The sequence below is a fragment of the Odocoileus virginianus genome, chromosome 25 (genome assembly GCF_023699985.2).
Source record: "Odocoileus virginianus isolate 20LAN1187 ecotype Illinois chromosome 25, Ovbor_1.2, whole genome shotgun sequence".
NCBI lineage: Eukaryota > Metazoa > Chordata > Mammalia > Artiodactyla > Cervidae > Odocoileus > Odocoileus virginianus.
This window is the reverse complement of record NC_069698.1, coordinates 13,802,538-13,827,580: the sequence shown is the minus strand read 5'-3', so window position 1 is coordinate 13,827,580 and position 25,043 is coordinate 13,802,538. Positions and strand designations below refer to the sequence as shown.

General features: G+C 38.2%; 1 protein-coding gene across 9 annotated transcripts in view; it reads left to right on the top strand.

Annotated features, from left to right (window-relative positions):
* Positions 1–25,043, top strand: part of EPHA6 (EPH receptor A6) — a 938,174-nt gene that overhangs the window by 898,282 nt on the left and 14,849 nt on the right. For 8 of the 9 annotated variants that reach the window (XM_070455027.1, XM_070455034.1, XM_070455028.1 and 5 more), the window contains 2 exons: positions 13,640–13,833; positions 15,626–15,697. In XM_070455027.1, the coding sequence (XP_070311128.1) occupies positions 13,640–13,833; positions 15,626–15,697 (266 nt within the window). The remainder of the gene's footprint in view (positions 1–13,639; positions 13,834–15,625; positions 15,698–25,043) is intronic. The other variant, XM_070455030.1, reaches the window with a different exon arrangement.

Genomic DNA, 25,043 nt, shown 5'->3' with positions numbered 1-25,043 from the left:
AAGGATGAGGTTAATGATATTTAATATCCCTTTTAACAGTAACATGCTATGTCTTTATAATCTCTGGAGAAATAATAATCATACTTGTCTCAGCAAAGACATGGTTCACATTGTTCTTTTCTTCAGTTTAGGAATTTATGTGGAGGTACAAGTATCCGATAGAACCTCCACAGAGCAAAGCGTGTACAAGTGTAGATCCAGATGACAAGACAGATTTTCTAGGAGAGCAACTTCTGAGAGAAAAGGCCTAAATGTGTAATTTCCAACATGGACCCCCTTGTAAACTGTCCTTAGTTGCTGCCTAGAGCAGTCCAAAATCATGATGTCAGCTCCTCCCTTCCTGAATCATGTCCAACAGTTAGCCCAGTCATTCTGGCCCTGTGTGTTGATGATCTGCGTCCAGAATGAACATTTAAGAGAGCCATGCTGTCTATTAAACCTCATATGGCCATAAAGACCATATCTGGAATCAGAAGAAGTTGCTGCAGCCAGGAGTAGACTCCTGACATTAAGCCCGTCCTCATTCATTCTGTGTTGTAAACGTCCACAGTGCAAGGCTGAACGCTCCTCCACCCAGCGCTTTGTTGTTTTTCAAGGACCAGATAAGGGGTAAGCTAGTTATTTTCACGGTCTTTGAGTGGCTACCAAAGAATATGTAAGCAAGAATCTGAAACGAGGAGTAGAACAGAAATTTCTGAGGGGAAAAAAAAATGCCAAACCCTTGAGATCCTCAGATCAATATGAGAGGAAAGTACTAAAAGAGCTAAAATCTTTTATGTATTTTGTGAATGTATTTCCTGCTGCAGTGAAGAGAGTTGAAATTCTGTTTAGCTTAACATATTGGAAGTCAGTGTATCTGTGACAGATCCTGTAACCAGAATTTCTGTTTGAAAGCAGAAATAGCTTAATCAAAACTTTCTGAGTTGCTCTCTCCAAATACTGGTTATTTCCCATTTATCCTGAATCTCTCATATTTGGTCAGAGTTCAGTCTTGTATTTGACTTTCTGCAACCAATGTGTGTTTTAAATAAGAAAAGTCATTTTTAGACAATAAAAGTTCAACTATTTTCTGTTTGAATATTTTATATTTTTATTACATTTTGTGGAGTTTAATTTAAGGGCTTAGCTAAATATGGAATGTTAACATGCTTTAGAATTTTAAATGAGCTTAGGAAACTTCAGGTAGTTTTTATGAAGTTGTCCCTTCATTCTGCAGACTGTGGCATATTTTCTTGCAATGAACAATTCTGAGTTTGCATAGTCTATTTTAGTGAAGAATATAATGAGTTTCCCAAAAGTCAGTAGTAGTGTACATTAGGGAATATACATAAGGAAATGAGAAAAAGCAGTGCAGAAGACTAGTCCATGTATGGCCTACCAATCATAACAGTAGATGCCAAATGCTTAGTCATTCAGCAGATACTGATTAAACTCATGCCAGTCACTGGGCGTGTGGGTAGGTCTGGAGAACTTGAAAATCCAGCCCTCACTCTCAAAAAGCCCTCTGTGTAGGTGAGGAGATGAAGTTCTGGCATTTCTAAGTCATGCTCCTGCCCCCAACTAGAACCTATGCTCCTCAAGGGTAGACCTCAGGCCTTCTTTTTCTCTTTAATATAAACAACATTGTGTGAATGCAACATAGTTATTTTTTAACATATGCCAAAAAGAAAGCTTGCATACCCTATTATTTAAGGTATTTTTGATTAGATAACCTTTCCCAGTTGCTCCGCAGGTAAAGAATCTGCCTGCAAAGCAGGAGACACAGGAGACGTGGGTTTGATTCCTCAGTCAGGAAGATCCCCCGGAGAAGAAAATGGCAAGCCAGCCCAGTTTTCTTGCCTGAAAAGTCCCTTGGATGGAGGAACTTGAGGGCTGTGGTCCAAAGGGTCACAAAGAGTCGGACACGACTGAGCAACTAAACACAAGCAATTATAAAAAGTGCCTGATACACAGAAGATATTTAATTAATTAGTGGTAATAATCATGGCTTGCAATTTCTGAATTTATTGTGAGTCAATTATTTTAGATTATTGACTCTTTTAATCTTCAAAATAATGCTCTAAAATTGATACTATTTTTATTCCCATTTATAGATAAAAGGCTTTCTAGAAAATTTAAGCAACTTACCCAAGGTTGTATGTTAAGTCACTTCAGTTGTGTCCAACTCTTTGCAACCCTATGGATTGTAGCCCACCAGTCTCCTCTGTCCATGAGATTCTCCAGGCAAAAATATCAGAGTAGGTTGCTTGCCCTCCTCCAGGGGATTTTCCGGACCCAGGGTTCGAACCTACTTTTCTTACGTCTCCTGCATTGGCAGGTGGGTTTTTTACCACTGGTGCCACCAGGGAAGCCCCAACCCATGATAGAAATGAAGTTGGAGACCCCTGCTTTCCCCAAAATATGTGCTTTTACCCCTGAACTATACTATAGAAGTCTTAATTTTATTTTACTTATTTTTTTTAGAAGTCTTAATTTTAAAGGAGTCTCTATACCACAGAAGCCCTATGAAATGAGATCAAAGCATCTTTAATTATGTATGCCTCTGTGTCACAATAGAAGTGTTTCTATTATTTCCTATCAGCAAAAGAATGTGGATTGACTCACTGTTGTTTGAAAGTATAAATCTTTTCAGCAGTACTTTTTGTCTTGATGTTAAAAATTTGTAAAATGTACTGTATTATATTTCTTAAAAATGTTTAAGGCAGTAGCTTAAAATAAAATTCTAATGGTCCACATATTTAGCCTATTACCAGAAACATGCCACAGGCACATTGAAGGCACAAAGTTCCTTGCTGTTTTCTAACATTTTTAAACTTTTTTTTAAGGTATCACAGTATAATGTTTTATGTTATTTTCATCCGAGTTCAAAATAATTGTTGTTTGCTACATAATAGGAGTACATTGTAATGCTAGAAACTACGCTGTCTCCAAAGATGACACCAAGGGTATTGCAGTTCTTCCAACACTTATACTATGGAATGTGCTTAACCAAAGAAAATGCAAGCAAAACATGAACAGCAGGCACCATTAAGTAACCAAATCCCTACAGAGCTAATATGTCAGGGAAAAACTTGCACCACGTAAATGAGCGGTGACTTTGCTCAAACTAATGATCTGAATGCAAGGCTAGAGACTTGGGTTTTGTCTGTTTTGTTTTTCCCTAGCATGTTTTAAAAAAAAAAAGAAAAGAAAGAAAGAAAAAGAAACGATTTGCCTTGAAGCAGTTTGAAGCCCAAATGCCTCCTGGGTATGGTATCATTTAGGCATATGCTACTAAGCCTGTTCAATTTCCCAAAAAGAGAACTGCTATCAGAGAACATCTCATTTGAGGTTTACTAGGAAACATAATGCTGCCTCAGTGTTTTTGTATTTTTTCTTCTCCTTACTTTTCAAAAGGTTTTATATAATAGTGAGTTTTGCTTTAGATTGCTTTCTGAAGCTTACCTGAAGAAAAAAAAATGCAGTTCAATTTTAGGATTTTTAATAGATGATGTGGTTGGAAATAACCTTTGACCTTATCTGAATTGATTTCTCTTTTCAAAAGTTGAGAAGGAAGAAAATTACCTTTTACCATATTTCTTGTTTTTCTTCATAATTGTATAACCTTTCTCAACTATAGGTCAGTATTTTAGCCAAGAATGGTGGATATGTAGAATCCACTTACCTTCAAATGCAGTATGATTTTATGATTCAGAGAGTCCAGTCATTTCCAATTTTTGTTTCTGATTAGATTTTCGAAACTCTGCTTTATTATGTAATGGTCCTTGTGTAATGATCTGTGTAAGATACAGTAAACTGCTAAAGGCCCATTCCCATTATTTCAACCTTCCATATTACAGAGGGAATTTCCATAGTTATTTGAATATGTTTCTACCAAAGCAATTTTCAAAATGACCTTTTTCTCATTTTTTTAAATAATTTCTCCTATTGGTACATAGGCAGGAGCAACATTTTAATTAAATATACACTAATTACACTAGCATAATGCATGTCTGTTACAGAAACAAGAGTAATAGGGGATATTGTGAGATTCTATCACCATTGTAAATAATTCAAATAATAATGTTCCAAGTAGAGGAAAACAATAACCAGTATGCTACTACCACAGTATAATTTTCAAGGGAATTCTTTTTTTTTTTTTTTTTTTTTTTTTTTGCTGAAGGTATATACATACCAGAAACCTTTTCATTAAAAAATTAACTATACCTTCCATTTCTGTTTGGAGGAAATTTACAATCTTTTGCTTTTAAGATTTTTTATAATTTTTTGTTCTCTTTAAAGCCTACTTATAAAGAAGGCATCTTAAAATGCTCTTTTACTGTATAGTCATAAACTATTTTTCCATAGATTTTAGGTATTTTTGCATGCATGTGTGTTTGGTCATGTCCAAATCTTTGCGAATCCATGACTCTAGCCCTCCAGGCTCCTCTGTCCATGGGATTTCCCAGGCAAGAATACTGGAGTGGGCTGCCATTTCCTTGTTCAGGTTAGGTATTTTTTATGAGCCCTAAAAGTTGCCTGTTATCTTTCTGAAACTGAAATGTTACACCAGTGAAGAAATGTTTGTTTTGGGTTTTTTTTTTTTTCCCCCAGAGAGGACTTGGAAAAATGGGCCTGAGTTTTAAGAACATTGTCTTCTGAAAGAAAAATATATTTCAAAAATGGAGATTTGGAATATGTCTTTACAATGTTTTTATATTTCAAAAAATATACTTTGTTGGTGGGAATCTGCCTAGTAAAGAATATCTTCACTCCCCAAATCTTCCTAATCTTAGTTTACTATGATATACTTTGGCCCATCTGGATTTTTGTCTCCTTGCACTTGGAGCTCTGTGGGACAGTCCTTTCAAGGGGTTCTAAGTCTAGATCTGCCGTCAAAGAACTTTGAGATCAAGAGATGTTACCAGAGATCCTGCAGGTTAAGCCTTCAGTTTCACTGACCCTAGAAACACAGCTTTTTGAGCTGAAAGGTACTGTCACAAGCACTGAATCCAGGCTCTTTTTTTTTTCTCTTAATGAGGAGACAGAGAATTGCCCAAGCACATAGCTTGTCAGTGACATTTCAGGACTAAAAGGCAGTTCATGTGACTCCTTCACTAATGCTCATTCCACTCCTTACACGCTGAAGCATGGTGGCATAGAAAGTTTTAATTATCTCAGTCTCAAGAAGTATGACTTTCAACTGTTAGGGCAAAAGATTTTCCGAACCATAAAACATATCATCAGCAACCATTTAACCTATAAGAGGGCTACACTTCCTGCATTCCCCCATTTTGTCCACTCATTCAGCAATCTGACTGGTATCTTACTGAGGATGAACATTCCCCATTTTTATAGGTCCTTGACATTCTATGGAGACTTCCGTAAAATGAGATTGGAGAACTGTCTGAAGTTTAGAGTTTTAAGAAATTATTTATCTTTAAGTTAGAAAGGAAACCTTATATTTCCATGCCCTCAGTTCAGTTCAGTCGCTCAGTCATGTCCGACTCTTTGCAACCCCATGAATCGCAGCACGCCAGGCTTCCCTGTCCATCACCAACTCCCAGAGTCTACCCAAACCCATGCCCATTGAGTCGGTGATGCCATCCAGCCATCTCATCCTCTGTCGTCCCCTTCTCCTCCTGCCCCCAATCCCTCCCAGCATCAGGGTCTTTTCAAATCAGTCAGCTCTTCGCATCAGGTGGCCAAAGTACTGGAGTTTCAGCTTCAGCATCAGTCCTTCCAATGAACACCCAGGAGTGATCTCCTTTAGGATGGACTGGTTGGATCTCCTTGCAGTCCAAGGGACTCTCAAGAGTCTTCTCCAACACCACAGTTTAAAAGCATCGATTTTTTAGCACTCAGCTTTCTTCACAGTCCAACTCTCACATCCATACATGACCACTGGAAAAACCAAAGCCTTGATGAGACAGACCTTTGTTGGCAAAGTGTTATCTCTGCTTTTTAATATGTTGTCTAGGTTGGTCATAACTTTCCTTCCAAGGAGTAAGAATCTTTTAATTTCATGGCTGCAGTCACCATCTGCAGTGATTTTGGAGCCCAAAAAAATAAAGTCTGACACTGTTTCCACTGTCTCCCCATCTATTTCCCATGAGGTGATGGGACCAGATGCCATGATCTTAGTTTTCTGTATGTTAACCCTAGTGATTTACAAATTATAAATTAGCCTCAGAAAAAGTGTTTTCTGTCTGTATCTTATTCTTTCACCACTCTTAGGTGCTTAGTCTCTCAGTTGTGTCTGACTTTTTACGACCCCGTGAACTGTAGTCCGCCAGGCTCCTCTGTCCATGGGATTCTTCAGGCAAGAATACTGGAGTGGGTTGCCATTTCCTCCTCCAAGGGATCTTCCCAACCTAAGGATCGAACGCAGATCTCCTGTGTTTCCTGCATTGGAGGCAGATTCTTTACCTGATAAGCCATCAAAGGGAATGTTTGCCACTCTATCCCCCTTTTTTTCCCAATGTACACTGATTTTCATTTAAGGGAATGTTCACCACTCTATCCCCCTTTTTTTCCCAATGTACACTGATTTTCATTTGAGTTTTGATTGCTTTCCACTGAATTATAATTTCTGTATATTGAAAAATATTGACTAAGAAAGTAGCTGTAAGGTTTTAAATGCTATTTACTTATAACCATTTCTTTCCTTTCTCTTTTCTTTCCTTCTTTTGCCTGTGCACACACAACCTTTACATTGCATATCAGAAAACTACACTACCAGGGCTTTCAGTTTTACTGTTTTATAAATCTGAATGTCCTTATATCTATAAATAATCATCATCACAAAAAGTAGGGATATACTGGGACTCTGCTTCACCATCCACCTTCAACTTGAAATTACAGATTTTCTACAAAGTCATGATGAATATTTAGAGAGAAGACAAAAATAAAATCATTTCACATTCCATTTACTACTGAACATTTCAGCTCTTGCTAAAATTTTGAGACAGTTTACTTTAAAAGGAAGTATGAATAACTAAATTCACTGTGCTTCTCTTTGGGAGATAGTGAGCAGTGTTATAAAATTGTGTTTCCCTGCACAGCCCAAACATTCTTTGTTCAACGGCATTGTTCAGGATATCTCAGTGTCTTCCTATTGACTGTCTGCTCCTTGTTTGCCTAGTTTAATAAAAGGTTCACATTGTCTTCTTTGATTCAGAAACCTTCAGCACAATTGGAAAGCGCATAAGATTCAACAAGAGCAGAACAGTCTGCTACGTGCCCCAACTGAGCCTGGTGTTGATTCTAGGATGCTAAAAATTGTAGTGTCAATGACATGGAACCAATATGATCTATTTAGAATGACCCGCCAGATTTTAGATAATAACTTCTGACAAAATCTAATTCCTTCTACCTCTGCACAGAAGTTATCACTGCAGTCATTTTCATATTTTTTCACTTTATTTTAACTTTCTTCTTACACTTTAAAATAAGGGTATAACCTTGCATAATTTTTCTCCAAAGGATGACAGCCTACAACTGTCATAAAACCGTACTATTAACAAAATTCTCTCTAGTAATTATCACCTCTTCATATCCTAAAACAAATCTCATTTAGTCTTTTAGATGAAGCACTCCATATGCTGCTGGCTGCCTGTCAGCCCTTAAGTAGGGAACCAGAAATGCCTATAAAACAAAACTTCCCACAAAAGACATGTTTATGAAGATAAAGGTTAATATACAGCTTTCATAGATCACATATAAGACAATTGAAGCTCACTCTTTGATTTGACAAGGTATTGTTTTAGATGCCGGGAACTCATGGAAAAAAGAAATAGTTCCTGCTCTTGAGCTCGGCTTGCCCAGCTCAGAGAGTGCAAGTGTTTTGTGGGCAAAGCAGAGGAGAGTCAGGACAGCGCCTGGGGTGAGGACTGGGAGCCTGGGTCATGGTGAGCCGCTGCAGAGTTCCAGACATGGAAGGAATGGGATCACAGTTTCATATCAGCAGGATTGCTTCGGGTGCACGGCAGGAGTTACTGAGGTAGTTAGAGGAGAGACAGAAAGACTAATTCAGTGGCTGTTGCAGTGATCAAAATGAAAAATAAATCATTTGAAAAGAGGATTAAAAATGGGCTGTATTTAAAGTATATGAAGTTGATGATTAGTTTTGAGCACCAGGAAAGACAGAAGCCCAGAGGACCCACTGATCTCTGACTTAAATCACTGGAAAAAGAGTGCTACGCTTTTCAGAGGACAGAAATGCCAAAGTTAGGAAAAAGGTTAGTTTTGAGCAACAGCAAAAAAAAAAAAAAAAAAATCATATCATCCGTATGACAACTTTAAGAAGTGGTATATCCCAGAGACAGTAGATGTAGAAATCTTGAGAGAAAGCTGAACTGGTTCTACAAGAATGAAAGTCACCAGCAGGGGTGTGAGAGTGAAAACATGGAGCATGTAAATGTGTCCGAGAAACTCAAGAGTTAATTCTAGGGGATGAGTCTGGAACGCAGCGCAAGACTCAGGACAGATTTTTTTCTACCACCGTCATGATTCAGAGGTTACCAAGGTGATAGTGGTCCAGTCTTCAGGAAATTGCTAGCTATGTGAATCTGACACAACCTGTTCATCAGTTAGACTTCAGTTTTCTTACCTACAAGATATGTATAACCACACTCACATAGAAGTTAAGCTATGTTAAAATACCTAGCCCAGAAAGTGACATATAATAAGCTCTCAAAGTTTCATATGTTACTTGAATCAGAAACCAGAAAGCTCATAGAAAATTTAATTCATGGTCACTCCAGCCCCAAAATTGCACCCCCTCCTTTGTTTCCTTGACCAAGCCAAAACCCTAGAAGTCAATCTTCTCTTCTCCCTCTACTTTCCTATCTAAGCTCACCCCAGTCCTACATTCCCGTCAAATCAATCTACTGCTTGCACCCCACGGCCTCTGCTTCAACTAAGGCTATCCTGACTTCTTGCCTGGATCACTGCAAGCCTCCTTCCTGGCCTTCCCTATCGTCCCACTCTTCATAATGCAGCCAGAGTGAGCTTCCAACAGGTGAATCTAATACCATCTACTTGCCAAAACCCTTCTCCCCTTTGCATAAAGTCTGTGTTTATAGCATGCAAAATCATTCATGATCTCAAGAAACATAGTTTTTATGTAACTTTCCAGCCTCAAACCTCACCATTCTTCTCTTTGAAGAATCTGGTCTAGTTACAGAAATCTACGTTAATTCCCTAGTTAGATCACATCTCTCTTCAGTTCAGTTCACTTCAGTCGCTCAGTCATGTCCGACTGTTTGCAACCCCATGAACCGCAGCACGCCAGGCCTCCCTGTCCATCACCAACTCCCAGAGTTTACTCAAACTCATGTTCATCGAGTCGGTGATGCCATCCAGCCATCTCATCCTCTGTCGTCCCCTTCTCCTCCTGCCCCCAATCCCTCCCAGCATCAGGGTCTTTTCCAATGAGTCAGCTCTTCACATGAGGTGGCCAAAGTACTGGAGTTTCAGCTTTAGCATCAGTCCTTCCAATGAACACCCAGGACTGATCTCCTTTAGGATGGACCGGTTGGATCTCCTTGCAGTCCAAGGGACTCTCAAGAGTCTTCTCCAACACCACAGTTTAAAAGCATCGATTTTTTAGCACTCAGCTTTCTTCACAGTCCAACTCTCACATCCATACATGACCACTGGAGAAACTATAGCCTTAACTAGACCAACCTATGTTGGCAAAGTAATGTCTCTGCTTTTTAATATGCTATCTAGGTTGGTCTTAACTTTCCTTCCAAGGAGTAAGCGTCTTTTAATTTCATGGCTGCAGTCACCATCTGCAGTGATTTTGGAGCCCCAAAAAATAAAGTCTGACACTGTTTCCACTGTCTCCCCATCTATTTCCCATGAGGTGATGGGACCAGATGCCATGGTCTTCATTTTCTGAATGCTGAGCTTTAAGCCATCTAATCTAACGGACCCTGCTACCTTCTACATTCAGGCGGTGTCCTCTCCCAGAGGCTCAGACAGGTACTCTTCTGACAAGTTTCCATGACTCCCTGTTCTACATGGCATGTTCCATATGCAGACTCCTTGGTCACCTTCACTAGATTATCCATTTCCTAAAGACAGAGATGTTTCTCACTCATTATGCTATCCCTTATACATGGTATATTTAACAGCACATTTTAAGTGATGAGTCTTTATCTCTTTGGACAAATAAAAAATCCGTTAGAAATATGTTGTACATTTTAACCATTTTGTGAATCATATTGCTCAAGTCTCTTCTCTAGCTCCCTTCTAATTCAAAACTTTTAGGTGTGTAGTGTTTGCCAGTTGAACTTCTCTGTGTTTATGTTCCTTGTCTGTAAACTGGGGATAAAAATAGTACCTACCACATAATATTACTATGAAGATTAAAAGAGTTGACACATGTAGATCACTTAGAAATGGCACCTGGAAGTAGTCAAGAGCTCTCAATATTATTAGTAATTATTATTGTCACTGTTGTTGTTATTAGCATTTCCTGTAAGGTGGGACCTTCATGATTGACATCTGTCATGAGCCAGGGCTCAGGACAAATTTCACAAAGTCACAAGTTAAAGAACAGGGAGAACTTTAAACTTAGAGGTTAGCAAGGAGAAATGTCATGAGTCCCCACGTCTCCCAGTATCCCCACGGAAAGGCATGGTGGGATTAGATACTTGCTGAACACATTGTGGATAAAGGTTCCAGGTGAAGGACCCCACTGTCTTGTCACTGTCTCTTCCTACAGGATACTCATGAGAACTTTGTCAAAAGAGAATAGACAGCTTGCTTGGCACCAGACAATCTGGATTTGGGTGTCAACTGTTTACAGGAGTCTGGAAAAGTCAGCTCTCCAGCAGCTAAGGATGTCTGGGTCATGGGAAACAGTAAACCTTCTGGACAGGAGGAAAAAGCCACCAGTCTTTACAGGAATCTGACTTTGGGTCCAGTGCCTTTGTCTTAGAGAAGAACATGGCCCAGTCTCACTTGGCTTATTGTCCAGCCAAACCAGAGAGAAATCAGGAGATCATTTTGAACAGTACTGCTTGATGTGCCAATTTTTTGTGAATATTTCTTTCTGAGGCACTTCAAATGCTGACTTGCTTCTGCTTTGAAACCCTCTTGGGTGGTTGAAACTCTAGATTTTCTAAGAATCTGCTCCTATATCAAGACAGATCCCAAAATTTCCTCTAATAGCCTTTGTTTGGGTCAATAACATTTATTACTGCATCAGGTACCATAATTAGGGATAAATATACAAAAATATAGAGATGAAATTCCTGCTTTCAAGTGTATTTCACCTGAGCAGAAGCAGGTGAAAAATTATAAAACAGTGTAATAAATGCAATAATAGAAATGTGTACAGGACTCAGAAGCATTCAGAAACTACTCTGTTCAGCCAGGGATTACATTTTGAAAACTATGAAGTAAATATGTTTTTGATTTATCCTTATTATAAAACTTAGGATTGGATTTGAAGTCCAGTTAGCAGATATACAACAAAAGATAAAATGGTAACCATCACTCCTAAAATTGATATAAAACAATTGATATAAAACAGGGGAGGGGGAAAAAAAAAACAGGAGAGGAAGACATTTTCATGAGAATTGAAAAACATTCCTGGGGAATAGGCAGAGGACAAGTTTGGAAGCTGTAAGGAACTAAGTTCATATTTCAACTCTGCTACCTATGCTGTGTGAATTTAGGCAAGTTTCCTAACTTATCTGAGTCTAAATTCCCTCATTTAAGAATAGGGATAATAATAACTACCATACTGAGTTATTTTAAGCAGTAAATGAAAAAAATATGCAAAGCATTTAGCACATGATGCTTAATAAAGGCAGCTAATTTTTTTCTCAGACTATAACTTCACTTGTCATCTATTCTATGCACTTATAATTAGGTAACTCTGAAATTACCTAGAGAGGTCTCCTGGGGTGGGATTTTAAAGTCTTTCTATAATGGAATTCTATCCTATTTTTCTTAGATACTTTTTAAAGCTATCCACAGTAGTTTTGGTGCATTACAAGCATTTTTATACATCCCCTGTTTTACTAAAATGTGTTGCAAAATGTGTTAAAATTCAGGCCTAGTCAGTAGCAAAAATAGTCAGAAAACAGATAAGAAAAAACATCATATTTAATAATAGATATAAAATGAACAGGAAAAAAATCTAGTATTCTGATAGGTTAAAGTGTTCTGGTCACGAAGACACTGATGGGATTATGAAAAATTCCCTTTTACTAAAAAGCTAAGCTTAGCAGTTAAGAGGAGGTTCCTGCAGCCTATTATTGCTTCTTTTTACAGACTACTTCTAGCATAAATTATTGATATCTTAGAGTCATGTCATATTGTGTCACATAAAAAAGAAAATGAGTTTATTTTTTAATTATAGAAAGTGAAAATGCATAGAGGGTACTACAATAAAGAGAACACTGATAACAGTATTTACATTTGCATTTTTGTATTTTTGTTGTTGGCATGGGGAAGAGGTGAGATTGCTTCTCTTTAAATATCAGTCTGTCCCTCAGTTTTCCATCAAAAATACAAAAATAAACCCTTTTTTTGTCTTTCCGCCAGAGATAATGTAAGAATAGTTACATGAATTTTTTTGAACTCTTCATTTAAAAATAAACTACATAAATTCCGGGTCAGTTTTACTGCATGATTAGGAAATTCCAGTGGGTTATATATTAAACAGATAAATAGTAAATATCTTACCTTATTTGTATGTGATTTCTTAAGCACCAAAAAAAATTGTCATCTTGTTGTTACTCTTAACTTTGGCTTTACAGAGATTCCTTTCCCTAGGGCTGCTTTGTCCCATATAGTAACCACTTGCCCCTGTGGCTATTTAAAATGTAAGGTCAGTTAATTAAAATTGACTGGAAGTAAAATTCAGCTCCTCACTTTTACTAGCCACATTTCAAGTGCTCAGTAGCCACGTGACCACTTGCTACCACATTGAACAGAGGGAGTATTTCTGTCATCATGGAAAGTTCTGTTAGAGAGTGCTAGCCCAGAGGATACTCAGGCTAAATGTCCTGTTGCTCTGTGGTCTTAAACTGAACACTGATAGCATTTCAAAGACTAAATGACCTTAGAAATTCTGGAAGGACTTCATAATCATGTCAGTGTGAGACTAGGGGAAAGCCAGAAGTAAGTGAAAAGGAATTAAATGGCAAATAAAGAAGAAAGAAGGAAGGATGGCTGCAAAAAGAATATGCACTGACATTATTATAAAAGAATAAAAAGTGATTCAGGAATTCAGCAGAAGTACAGTTTTACTAAAACATTTGTCACATATGGTTTTTTACTAAATCCATATTAGGCTGACTTTCTGATGTCCTAATTGGGTTTTGAGACATTCCAGCTAAATCACACAAAAACTATTTCTGGACATTGTGATGAAATTTAACCTCTCATCTCTATACCACAAGTTTAAAAAACATATTTTTCCTCTCAAGAGGAGTCAGCAGATGCTACTAAGATGCTTGTAATTCTTGTTCACAATTTTTGTATTTATCCTTGTCTAGACTACCTGCACTCACAAGTAGTTTTCATGCTTACCAATGTTTTAGCTTCCACTTCCTGTATAAAAGGAATTATAACTTAGTGTGTGTATTGTTTGTCCCCAGAAGTAAGAGGATAACCTGTGTGTGTTTGCATTTAGGTCATCCTGTCCATTGAAGAAGGTTACAGACTCCCGGCTCCCATGGGCTGTCCGGCATCTCTACACCAGCTGATGCTCCACTGCTGGCAGAAGGAGAGAAATCACAGACCAAAATTTACTGACATTGTCAGCTTCCTTGACAAACTGATCCGCAATCCCAGTGCCCTCCACACCCTGGTAGAGGACATCCTTGTGTAAGACGCATAATGTTGATTTTCCCCCTTGACAATCATGATTTCTTTCAGGCTGCAGACAAGACTAACAGGTAAAGAGGAGAAAGTTTGCCTTGATAACTGTCTTGGTTGTCGACTTTTTAGGCTATTTTGTGTAAGCCATATTTATCAGCTGAAAAAGCAATTTATTAATATTTTTTAAAAATGATTTTTTTCCACAAGAAAGCAGGTTCCCCCTTTCTGTTTCTCCATATCTAATCTTTATGAATCCCTTTTTAAATATTTTTTCCTGTGTGGGTCTATAGTATGTATAATTCCTTTCTTGATTCCCTGATTTTTCCTTATAAGTAGAATGTGTGCATGTGTGTGTGTGTGTGTGCAGCCCCTTTAATTTTCTTGTCCATTCAGTATTCTGTCCCTCTATTTGAAATGGCAAGCAAGACAGGGACAATTTGTGAATCAGCCAGAAACTAGGATGTTTCCTGCTGATATGATCACATCCAGCTGTTGTTACTTTCCATTGCTAAAACTAGAAAAAGACAGATGACAAGACAAGAAAATGCAGGAGTTCATCTCCCATTTTATAAAAGTCAGTAGAGTTGAGAAGATCTACTCACTCCTCTCTGAAAAGCAATTATAAGAGGGCGAGTAGAACAGGAGGAAAAAAAAAAAAAAAACACAACACTACCACCTATGTCTGAACATACTACATTTAAAACACTATCAAGTTGAAAATACATTTCTTAATTTAGACCAAATTGGACTTAAACATAACCAAAGCACATTCAAAGCTCACTTTCCTGACTCAGGGGATGGCCAATAGGCTATGCACATGTTCAGCTTTAGGTCAGAAGTTCAAGTCAATGCCGGTTTGAGTGACAATAAGGCCAAAGGCTCTTCAAGGACTCAAAACAAGCCTCAGTTCACAGCCGAGTACAGAAGAGTTCACCTCTAAATCATTAATTGGCAGCCTCAGTAAAGTGAAGCCAAGCATGAAATAGCTAGAGATTAAACTATTACTCTAGCCGTCTTCCCTCAAGCAGTCCAGCACAGGAAACTGGAGTGATGAGGGTGGGGTGGAGGTGCCACTTTGGATTTTATCATAAAAGCGGTGGGCAGCCCTTGAAGGATTTTAAGCAAGAGAACAGCCTGATCACATTTGCATTTCTGAAACATCACTCCAGGGCTGATTTAAACTGAAAGTGTGAAACAAGGATCAAGACTGGAAGCAGGGACTGTCAAATGTTGGCAGCAAGCCAACCTAGGAAAGGTCAGGGCAGAGAAACAGGAAGAATGTCACCCCCTGGAACACCAAGAGTTAAGAACTGACCTGCGGAGAAGTACGCAAAGGAGACAGAGAAAAAACAATCAGACAGGTAATGAGGAAAGTAGGAAGGAGCAGAATTGTAGAAGCCAGAAAGGGAAACAGTTCCAAGGAGTTTAATGTCCCAGGCTCCACAAAGCACCAGTAAGATAAAAATGAAGTGTGTCCATTGGATTGAACAACTCTGCACTTAGGAATTCACAGGTGGCCTTTGCAAGTGCGTTTGCAGTAACGTTGTGTAAGACAGACATGATGGGGGAGCGGTGGACACGGGGTCAGAGGGAAGAGCAATACCAAGTACCACGTGCAATACTGGTTTCTCAAAAAATCTGTCTCTGAAGAGAAAAAGAAGTAGTTGGAGAAAGTGTTTCTTGGGCTTTATTTTTATATGTTTTTATTGAAGAGACAAGTATGCTTTGATGTTGGGGAGACAGTGCTGCTAGGATGTGGACTGAGTCTGAAATGATTCAATCTGGGCGTCTCGTGCAGGGTGAATGGACTCCACAGCCAGTGCCCGCCGGCGGAGCTCTCTGACTGTTCTATGACTGTAGAACCGGGCAGGTAAGAGCCTTCTTTTTGAAGAAAAGCAGATAAAGAATTCTTCCCTGCTTTTTCAAGATAATAAATGTTCATAATATTTGGGAAATAATGGTAACGACTCTAAGATGAGAAAATACCAAAAAGTACAAATGATCCAGAGGTCAAGTCCATATGAGGGCTGGTATCTGAGGGCTAGGCATTGTGGTTTAACGGGGTATGTGCAATAAGGCCAGAGAAAGGCAGGCTCCGTGATGGCACATCACAGGCGGGCCAGGAGCTGGGCTTTATAGAAAGTTAGCAGTTTTAATTGAGTTCTAAACGCTAATCTTTGGGGGTCCAGTTGGAAGTCTTTATGACTGATTTGTTCTCCTTGTTTCTGACAAAGACATATATGCTACAGATTTTGTTCTCAGTATACTTTTGTTGGAAAACAAAAGGAACCAGAGTTATATGGGTATCATGCCTGAACCTTTGTCAGCGTTCTTGTTTTCAAAGCAGCCTGAGTTAACAATTTCCATGCCCTCACTTCCAGTGCCATCCACCCACCCTGATCCTAGAGCACTGAGGCTGCCTGGGGTAAAGAGATGTGGTAGGTTGAAGGACGGCAGTGTTAGCAACAGGATGCCTGCTTTGTTTGATGCTTATAAAGCCATAACATTGCCCCTCCATCCCAAAAATTCCAAATCTAGTCTCCCTTCGCCGAGTGATGTTAGACTAAGGAGACGTGTTGGAGCAGAGGACAGAATTGCAGTCTGTCCTCCAATGTACATCTCAAACAGGTGAAGGAGTCTAAGAGTATAATCCACAGCAGCTCCTATTAAACTCCCCTGTATCTCCTTTTCTCTACGATCCCCCAGCTTCCAAGGTTCTCTCACATGCCTGCACTGACATAACTCTCTCACCCACTAGGTCCCCATGGTTTTTATTCCACTCTAATTGCTTTTTTTCTCAAGAATTCACCCGAGAAGCTTTTATCTGTTCTCTTGACAGTGTAGTAATAGGGAAAAAAATTAAGGTGATGAAAAAGGAGGAGGAAGGCTGAAACCCACAGCTTAATAATTTTATATGAGTGATACTGGAAATTTCATAAACCTTAATTTTTCTTTCAAAAGACAGAATATCCAATAGAAAAAAATCATTGGTCAGAGAAGGCTTTTATTATTTGAAACAGCCACTCCAAATAATGCTGACTTTCTTGTGCCTGATATACCGCCATGGGAGTATTCAGAGCACTGTGAAATCCCCAGTCTTCTTACTTTCTTGCCTACTCAAGAAAGTATGTGGATATATAGGTGAATGTAGTGATATTACAAGTATAGACTTAAATCCAATTGATTGTAAAAAATAATTTGAGAAAGTACCTTGGTAATATAAGCAGTCATCCTTTCATGAATGAATTTCAAGATGCCTTCACTTTCATTCACAGTACAGTGATATCTTATAACTTCTTTTCAAAGAAGTATCTGTAGCTGTCACATGATTCCCAGCCCCTGGGAGAAAGACCCAGCTTGAGGCCAAGGCTCCATAGAGAATGGCAATAGGAGCAGTGCCTGCCCATGCCCCTTGAAACACTCCCTCTCCCCTGACCCTCAGGATCAGTCTTAGAGTTACTCTCAACCCCAAGCACGCATATTACCATGGAATCCAGAGTTACATCTGGCCCAATAGTTTAATAGTAAGAAGTGGCTGTCACTCCCCACCCCACCCACATTGTCCTGCACACTCGCCTTCCAACCTTGTCAAGCCCTATCCCGGTTTCCTTTCTACACCAGAACCCGCTGAGTGCACTAGGCAGACGTCAGCGGGCCAGTGCCATTTTGGACACTACTGCGGTGCAATAGGAAAATAGCTCTTTCTTCCAGTCCCTGCTCCAGATCACCAGAATGTCACAGATAATTTTACAGATTATGGGCTCCTTGAAAGCATCAGCTATAAGGTAGTGTTCAGAAAAAGGCAGCATTTGACCAGATGGACCAGTCCATGACAGAAATCATATTCCACCCAAGCCAAGGCAGAAAGGAATATTCTCATTACCTGCTGGGCCATAGTTAAAGATTTTATAATATTTAAGTTCTTAGGAACTGGAACCACCACTTGCCTCAGTACATATAAGTCAACTGTTGGACTTTCAAGCACTTGATTTCCAGTGATGTGTGAACCATGAAGGTAGGGAAAAGCTCAAATCAATATCATCTGCTTTAGAGAACTTCAAGTAAACATTATAAGGAGAAATTGTACTACCTCCCTCCATCCGATTAATAAAGCACCTATAATGCTGTCTTCTGAGGGCAATAACTTTCAACAGTTTGATATAAATGCTTCCATTCATTTTTTAAAACATCTTGCTAAGTGCTGCCTAGGCTATCCATAATTCCCACTTATTAAATTGTTTATAAACCAAGTAATGGACAACTTGTTCTGTTTAATTTTTATAACTAGTACTTTTAATGTTGTTTCTCATGACGGAGAAATCACAGGCTGGCCAAAACCAATGCAACTGAGTGATAAGCAAAGCTTTGTGGATGAAAGACAGACTATTAAATATTAATCAGGAAGTGTGAAACTTCTGCCCATTAGAAAATCTAAATTCAACTCACATGAACTGTTGCCGCAATATGATAATAATACTGATGCCAATATCAATGCTAATACTGATAGAAATTACTATCATCATTATCTACAGTAATTATTACTGCTGTTTGTTGAGAACCTACTATGAGCCAGTCATTGTACTAGGCATGTTTATCTGTCATGTCATTTAATCCTGTTATCTCCATCCTTCATGTGAGAAATCAGAAACTCAAAAGAGGCTAAATTTCCCTAGGGTACACAGCAAATTTAGAAAACTCAGCAGTGGCCATAGGACTGGAAAAGGTCAGTTTTCATTCCAGTCCCAAAGAAAGGCAATGCCAAAGAATGTTCAAACCACTGCACAATTGCTTTCATTTCACATGCTAGCAAAGTAGTGCTCAAAATTCTACAAGCTAGGCTTCAACAGTACATGAACTGAGAATTTCCAGATGTTCAAGCTGGATTTAGAAAAGGCAGAGGAACGAGAGATCAAATTCCCAACAATCTGTTGGATCATAGTAAAAACAAGAGAATTCCAGAAATTCTCATTCAATTCTGGAATTGAAATGAGAAGTCAGTGCTTCATTGACTACACTAAAGCCTTTGACTGTGTGGATTAAAACAAATTGTGGAAAATTCTTAAAGAGATGGGAATATCAGACCATCTAACCTGCCTCCTGAGAAACCTGTATGTAGGTCAAGAAACAACAGTTAGAACTGGACATGGAACAACAGACGGGTTCCAAATCAGGAAAGAAGTATGTCAAGGCTGTATATTGTCAGCCTGCATATTTAACCTGTATGCAGAGTACATCATGCAAAATTCTGGGCTGGATGAAGCACAAGCTGGAATCAAGCTTTCCAGGAGAAATATCAATAACCTCAGATACGCAGATGACACCACCCTTATGGCAGAAAGCAAAGAGGAACTGAGAGCCTCTTGATGAAGGTGAAAGAGAAGAGTTTAAAAGCTGCCTTAAAACTCAACATTCAAAAAACTAACATCATGACAAATAGCTGGGGAAACAATGAAAACACTGACAGACTTTATTTTCTTGGTGATTTCTTTCCAAAATCACTGCAGATGGTGACTGCAGCCATGAATCTAAAAGACGCTTGCTCCTTGGAAGAAAAGCTATGACAAACCTAGACAGCGTATTAAAAAGCAGAGTAGAGACATTACTTTGCTACCAAAGATCCATATAGTCAAAGCTATAGTTTTTCAGTAGTCATGAATGGATGCAAGAGTTGGACCATAAAGAAGGCTGAGTGCCAAAGAATTGATGCTTTTGAATTGTGATGTTGGAGAAGGCTCTTGAGAGACTCTTGGACTGCCAGGAGATTAAACCAGTCAATCCTAAAGGAAATCAACCCTGAATATTCATTGGAAGGACTGATGCTGAAGCTGAAGCTCCAGTACTTTGGCCACCTGATGCGAAGAGCTGACTCATTGGGAAAGACCCTGATGTTGGGAAAGATTGAAGGCAGGAGGAGAAGGGGATGACAGAGGATGAGATGGTTGGATGGCACCATGGACTCATTGGAGATGAGTTTGAGCAAGCTCCAGGAGTTGGTGATGGACAGGAAAGCCTGGAGTGCTGCAGTCCATGGGGTTGCAAAGAATCAAACACAACTGAATGACTGAACAGCAACAACATGCAGCAGGTAATTACTGAGTCAGGCATATGAGTGAGGGCTACCAACCGCAAAGCCTGTTCTTTCCACTGCAGAGTATACGGTCATCCAAAAGTGTGAGATTTTTTTCCAGTACTTCAGTTTCAGAAATATGATTATTGGAAAACAAGATACCTTTTTGCATCTCCAGATAAATGTTATTTGGACTTCTCAGACTTCATAGATGAAGTGTATAAAAGTTCCAAAAAGAATTTGTAGCAATGCACAGCCTGTTATTTTATGTTCTGCTAAGCAAATACAAGGATATAGAACATAAATATGCCCTCTCATGGACATAAGAAGGAAACACATTGTCTATATATTCCTTCCACATCCTCTTGCAGTGCTTGGCCACTTGAAGAACATTACTTGAAAAAAGAAAATAGTAACTACAACAAAGTAAAGAAATGGAGAAAACGTAGCAGCCTCATAGTTCCAGAATTACATCCTCAGGCATTTTTGTAGATTGAATTTTTCCAGTATTGGCAAATATCTGCTCTGCTTCTTTTTCTTGTTATGGCAAACATTACTTTCTCACAGAGCCCGGATGCTGCCTCTGTGTCCTTTTTAAGACCACATTTTGATTACCGCTGGCAATGAATTGTTGTTGACGTGTGAAATGAAATCTGTTTCTGTCCCTCCATGTGTCCTCCGTTGCTCAGTCGTGTCCGACTCTTTGAGACCCCATCGACTGTAGCCTGCCAGGCTCCTCTGTCCACAGGATTTTCCAGGCAAGAATACTGGAGTGGGTGGCCATTTCCTTCTCCAAAGGATCTTCCCAACCCCGGAATCGAACCTGAGTCTCCTGGGTCTCCTGCATTGCACACCAATTCTTTACCCACTGAGCCATCGGGAATTATTTACATATAAAAATGGACTCTCCTTGAGGTCCAGTGATGTTACTCAGAGTGTAGTGACCATATGCTGAGAACTCTACTCAGAATATGGGAAATAGTTAAACAATATTACTTCTACCCTGTATCTATCCTTCCTAATATTCAAACATATCTCTAATTTTAAACTGAAGAACAACATAATTTTCAAATTTGCTTTGAATTTCCTTCCTTCATAGTTTTTACCAGTTATCATCCTTATTATGAGAACTGAATAATGTCAATTAAAAAAACCTGATGACTTACTGAAAATAAAAGGCTGACAAAAAATAAATCATGCTCCCAATTTAGCACTGTAGAGAGTCAGATTATTTGGAACAAAGAGATATTGCCCAAAAGCATGCAATAGTCACAAGATTTATGGCATGGTTCTATGCATTTAGGATTTTTATAACATCTTGGGCAAAATCACACTCTGAAATTTTTAAAGAATATCAAAAGTTTTCATTAATTGAGCTTGTTTGCAAGTTGACAATTAGGCCTAATTATAGGGAGGGCAGTGTTTTCTTTTTTTATCTAATTAGATAAATTCTTCCTTCAAAAGACAGGTAGATAGTTTGTGTAGTAGACTGTTTTATTTGGTGGTGGTTTAGTCGCTAAGTTGTGTCTGACTCTTGCGACCCCATGAACAGGGGGTCTGCCTACCTCTGTCCATAAGATTCTCCAGGCAAGAATACTGGAGTCGTTGCCATTTCCTTCTCCAGGGGACCTTCCCAACCGTGGAATCTAGTCTGAGCTCCTGCATTGCAGGCAGATTCTTTACCAGCTGAGTATGAGGGAAGCCAGATTGTTTTATGGATTCACTAAATAATGTGAAGTGTAGTCCCTTGGTCATGAGATGATAAACTCGTGTAAAAATAGTGATACTGAGTAAAGTAAATGTTGCTGTGATCCTAACCCTGTGCTGTCTCCCTCGCCTTTAATTTCCTACCCTTCACTCTATTGAAACCTATTGTTGTTCAGTTGATAAGTTGTGTCTGACTCTTTGCAACCCCATGGAATGCAGCACGCCACGCTTCCCTGTCCTTCACTGCCTCCCAGAGTTTCCTCAAACTCACGTCCATTGAGTCAGTGATGCCATCTAACCGTCTCATCCTCTGTCGTCCTCTTTTCCTCCTGCCTTCATTCTTTCCCAGCATCAGAGACTTTTCCAGTGAGTCAGCTCTTCACATCAAGAGGCCAATATATTGGAGCTTCAGCTTCAGCATAAATCTTTCCAGTGAATATTCAGGGTTGAAACCTATAAAGAGAGACATAAACATTTTTGCAATACAGGGAATAATCTAAATAAACAGCATATTCATTAATAAGATGACCATTTTAGTAATAGAATCTTACTATTCCATTTAATGAGTTAAATGAAAATAAATTATTCATCATAAATCACATTAGGTCATGGACCAAACTTTTCTGCAGAGGATATTCAAATCTTAATCGTCACTTATTTAATGAATTCCTTTAGTACTTTTAGCATTATGCTAAGGTCTACAGAAAATAGAAAGAGATATGAGATATGATTCCTGCCCTCAGGGAGTTTTAACTTACTCTTAAAATTCTTCCATCTTATGGAGTTTTTCCCAAGGAAGTAATTCAACTGAAGCATAAAGATACATGCTCTATAATTATATAATCATCTGCAATAAATTTAATGAGATTGATAGCAATTAAAGAGTCTGACTCAGGGAATTAACAAATTATTAACCATCAACACATAGAATACTATACACTCACTTGAAAATGAGCTATGAAGACCATTGAAACATGGAAAATATTCATCAACATATGAAATACAGCAATACAAATAGAATGGACACTATCTGTAGACCTCTGCTAACGGTATATAAAGGTAAGAACTAAAGGAAGACGTTTTGTTAGAGTGGTAAAGGAAGAAAAGCCTTTAAGGATGTGGTAGTTTCATATTAAAATAAGATCCTGCCTTGGAATAGTGTTTCTCAAAGTATAACTTTCCTTGAACCATTTTGGATAGATTTATTACTTTTATATTTACATGATGAATATAAAATATGGAAAAGGTTTGAGGAGAAAAACCTCCCTGCTTTTTTTTTCTTTTTTTTTTTTCCATTTATTTTTATTAGTTCAAGGCTAATTACTTTACATCATTGCAGTGGTTTTTGTCATACATTGAAATGAATTAACCATGGACCTCCCTGCTTTTTAATGGTAGTTTGATACCTACTGGTAACCTAAGAACTTTCTAAATTAAAATACCAGTACTATTACAAACTCAAAGGGCCTGTTAGAATAAAAACTTTTCAGCTATCAGTTCCATTCATTTTTACATATTTAGATGTACTGAGAATATGTTTATTGTACCTTTAACTATACCATTACCTCTTCTAGCTATACTCCAACCCTTTCTCTGATCTAAATTGACCATAATTTATACCTGGTAGACTTTCCTCTAATTGTGCTCCCTCCTCATTTTTCTGAAGAAAGTAGGAGACCTTTGACCTTCTGTTCTACAGTATGTACCTTTTTTTACATAGCTGCAGGGTTTGCTGTAAAGACATTTCTCAGGTGGACAGCTCCCACTAATCACCCAATAGCAGAAATTTCTACATGCTCAGCAAATAGCAGACTGAGTTTATCATTGTACATGGTTGATAAGAAAGGGCATTTATTGTTTATTAGGTAATATTACAGAGAATTCATGTGAGGGTGATGGTACCCAGCCCTCAAAGCCAGAAAATAGCAGCATTTTTTCAACTTCATTATAAGGTAAGGTGAAAGAAAAGTTATTGCACGGTGGCTGTGAACAATGAGGGGACCTTGACCTTACTAAATCAACTGCCAATGCAGCCGTATAAAGGCCAAAGAGTAACTAGGTTACTAAAGATGCGCGGAGGGAACAGGAATTACAGTATTGAAACAGTCCAAGAGCAAACAGTGGCTGATTTTCAACAGACAAATTGGCCATTTAAGTCATTTAGTGTACAGAATGTCCTTCTGTGACCTTTCTCCATTTTATGTCCTTTAAGGACAGTTAAAGTGCCTGTTGGTAGATGCCATGAGATCTTTCAACTTTTGAACATAACTAAACTTTGTCTTGAATCCTTCTGATATTAATTAGAATGAAACAGTCCATAATCAAATAGCATTGCCATTTTTAGTACAGGAAAATGTGACTTAACAGCCGCCAAAATAGGAAATATGGTAACAGAATCAAGTACTGGTAAAAAGAAGTCACGATGAAGTGTCACCAGACTCCATATGGACTACAACACTGTACAATCACAATCACAAGTGCAATTAGTTTATGCAGATTTTAGCTATGTAGAAAGAGCAATAATCCCTGAATTTCCCTGTCACCCTTCTTCACCCCATGCCCACCTTCAGCTAGAATCCAGTTCAGAAAAATAGAAGTCAATATAAAATCAAAGAAAAATCAGAAGTGAATTTTAGGTCTTTAGTAGGAACTTTGTCCTAAATAATTCCAAGGGGCAACTTTCAGGGCCTTCTGGAGTCATACAGTATACAAGCTGTTTGGCTGTGTATTACGTCTCTGGCTTTTGTGCTCCTTAAAGATCCAGGTTCTGGTGATTTAAGGGTAATTTAAAGGATTTTTAAGGGTAATTTTGGTTGTTCAAGAGTTTCCATTTTCACCTTATATATTGACCTTAGAGTTTAACTCCAACTCTCATATACTTTTTTTTTAATTAATTTATTTCTTAATTGGAGGATAATTACTTAACAGAATTTTGTTGTTTTCTGTCAAACCTCAGCACAAATCAATTCTAGGCTTATATAACTTGCATATGCCATTCTGCTTTAGTGGAGGAATTCTTATTCATATGGTTTAATCATATGTGCTCATGTGTTATTGGTTTGTATTTTAAGATGAAATAGTTCAAATATGAATAATATTTGAAAACTATTATGATGAAATATTCACAATATAAATATTAAAAAATGGCTCTAGTTAAGTCTCTGGATTCTGTTATCCTTTAAACTTTATAAAAAATTAAAACCAAAGTAAATGAGAGTTGGATTATCCTTCAATATTCAATACAAAAATAATTCAGTAATTTACTTGTGGTGGTAAATTTTTTATTACTTAGAAAATACTGATTGACTCAAACACCAGACATAAAAAAATGTTGCTGCTTTATCATTTGGTATAAACTCTAGACCTAATAATTTTCAAAATAATATACTTATTATCCTAAAGGGATGATAAAGCACATTTATTGTTATTATTATAAAAGCAT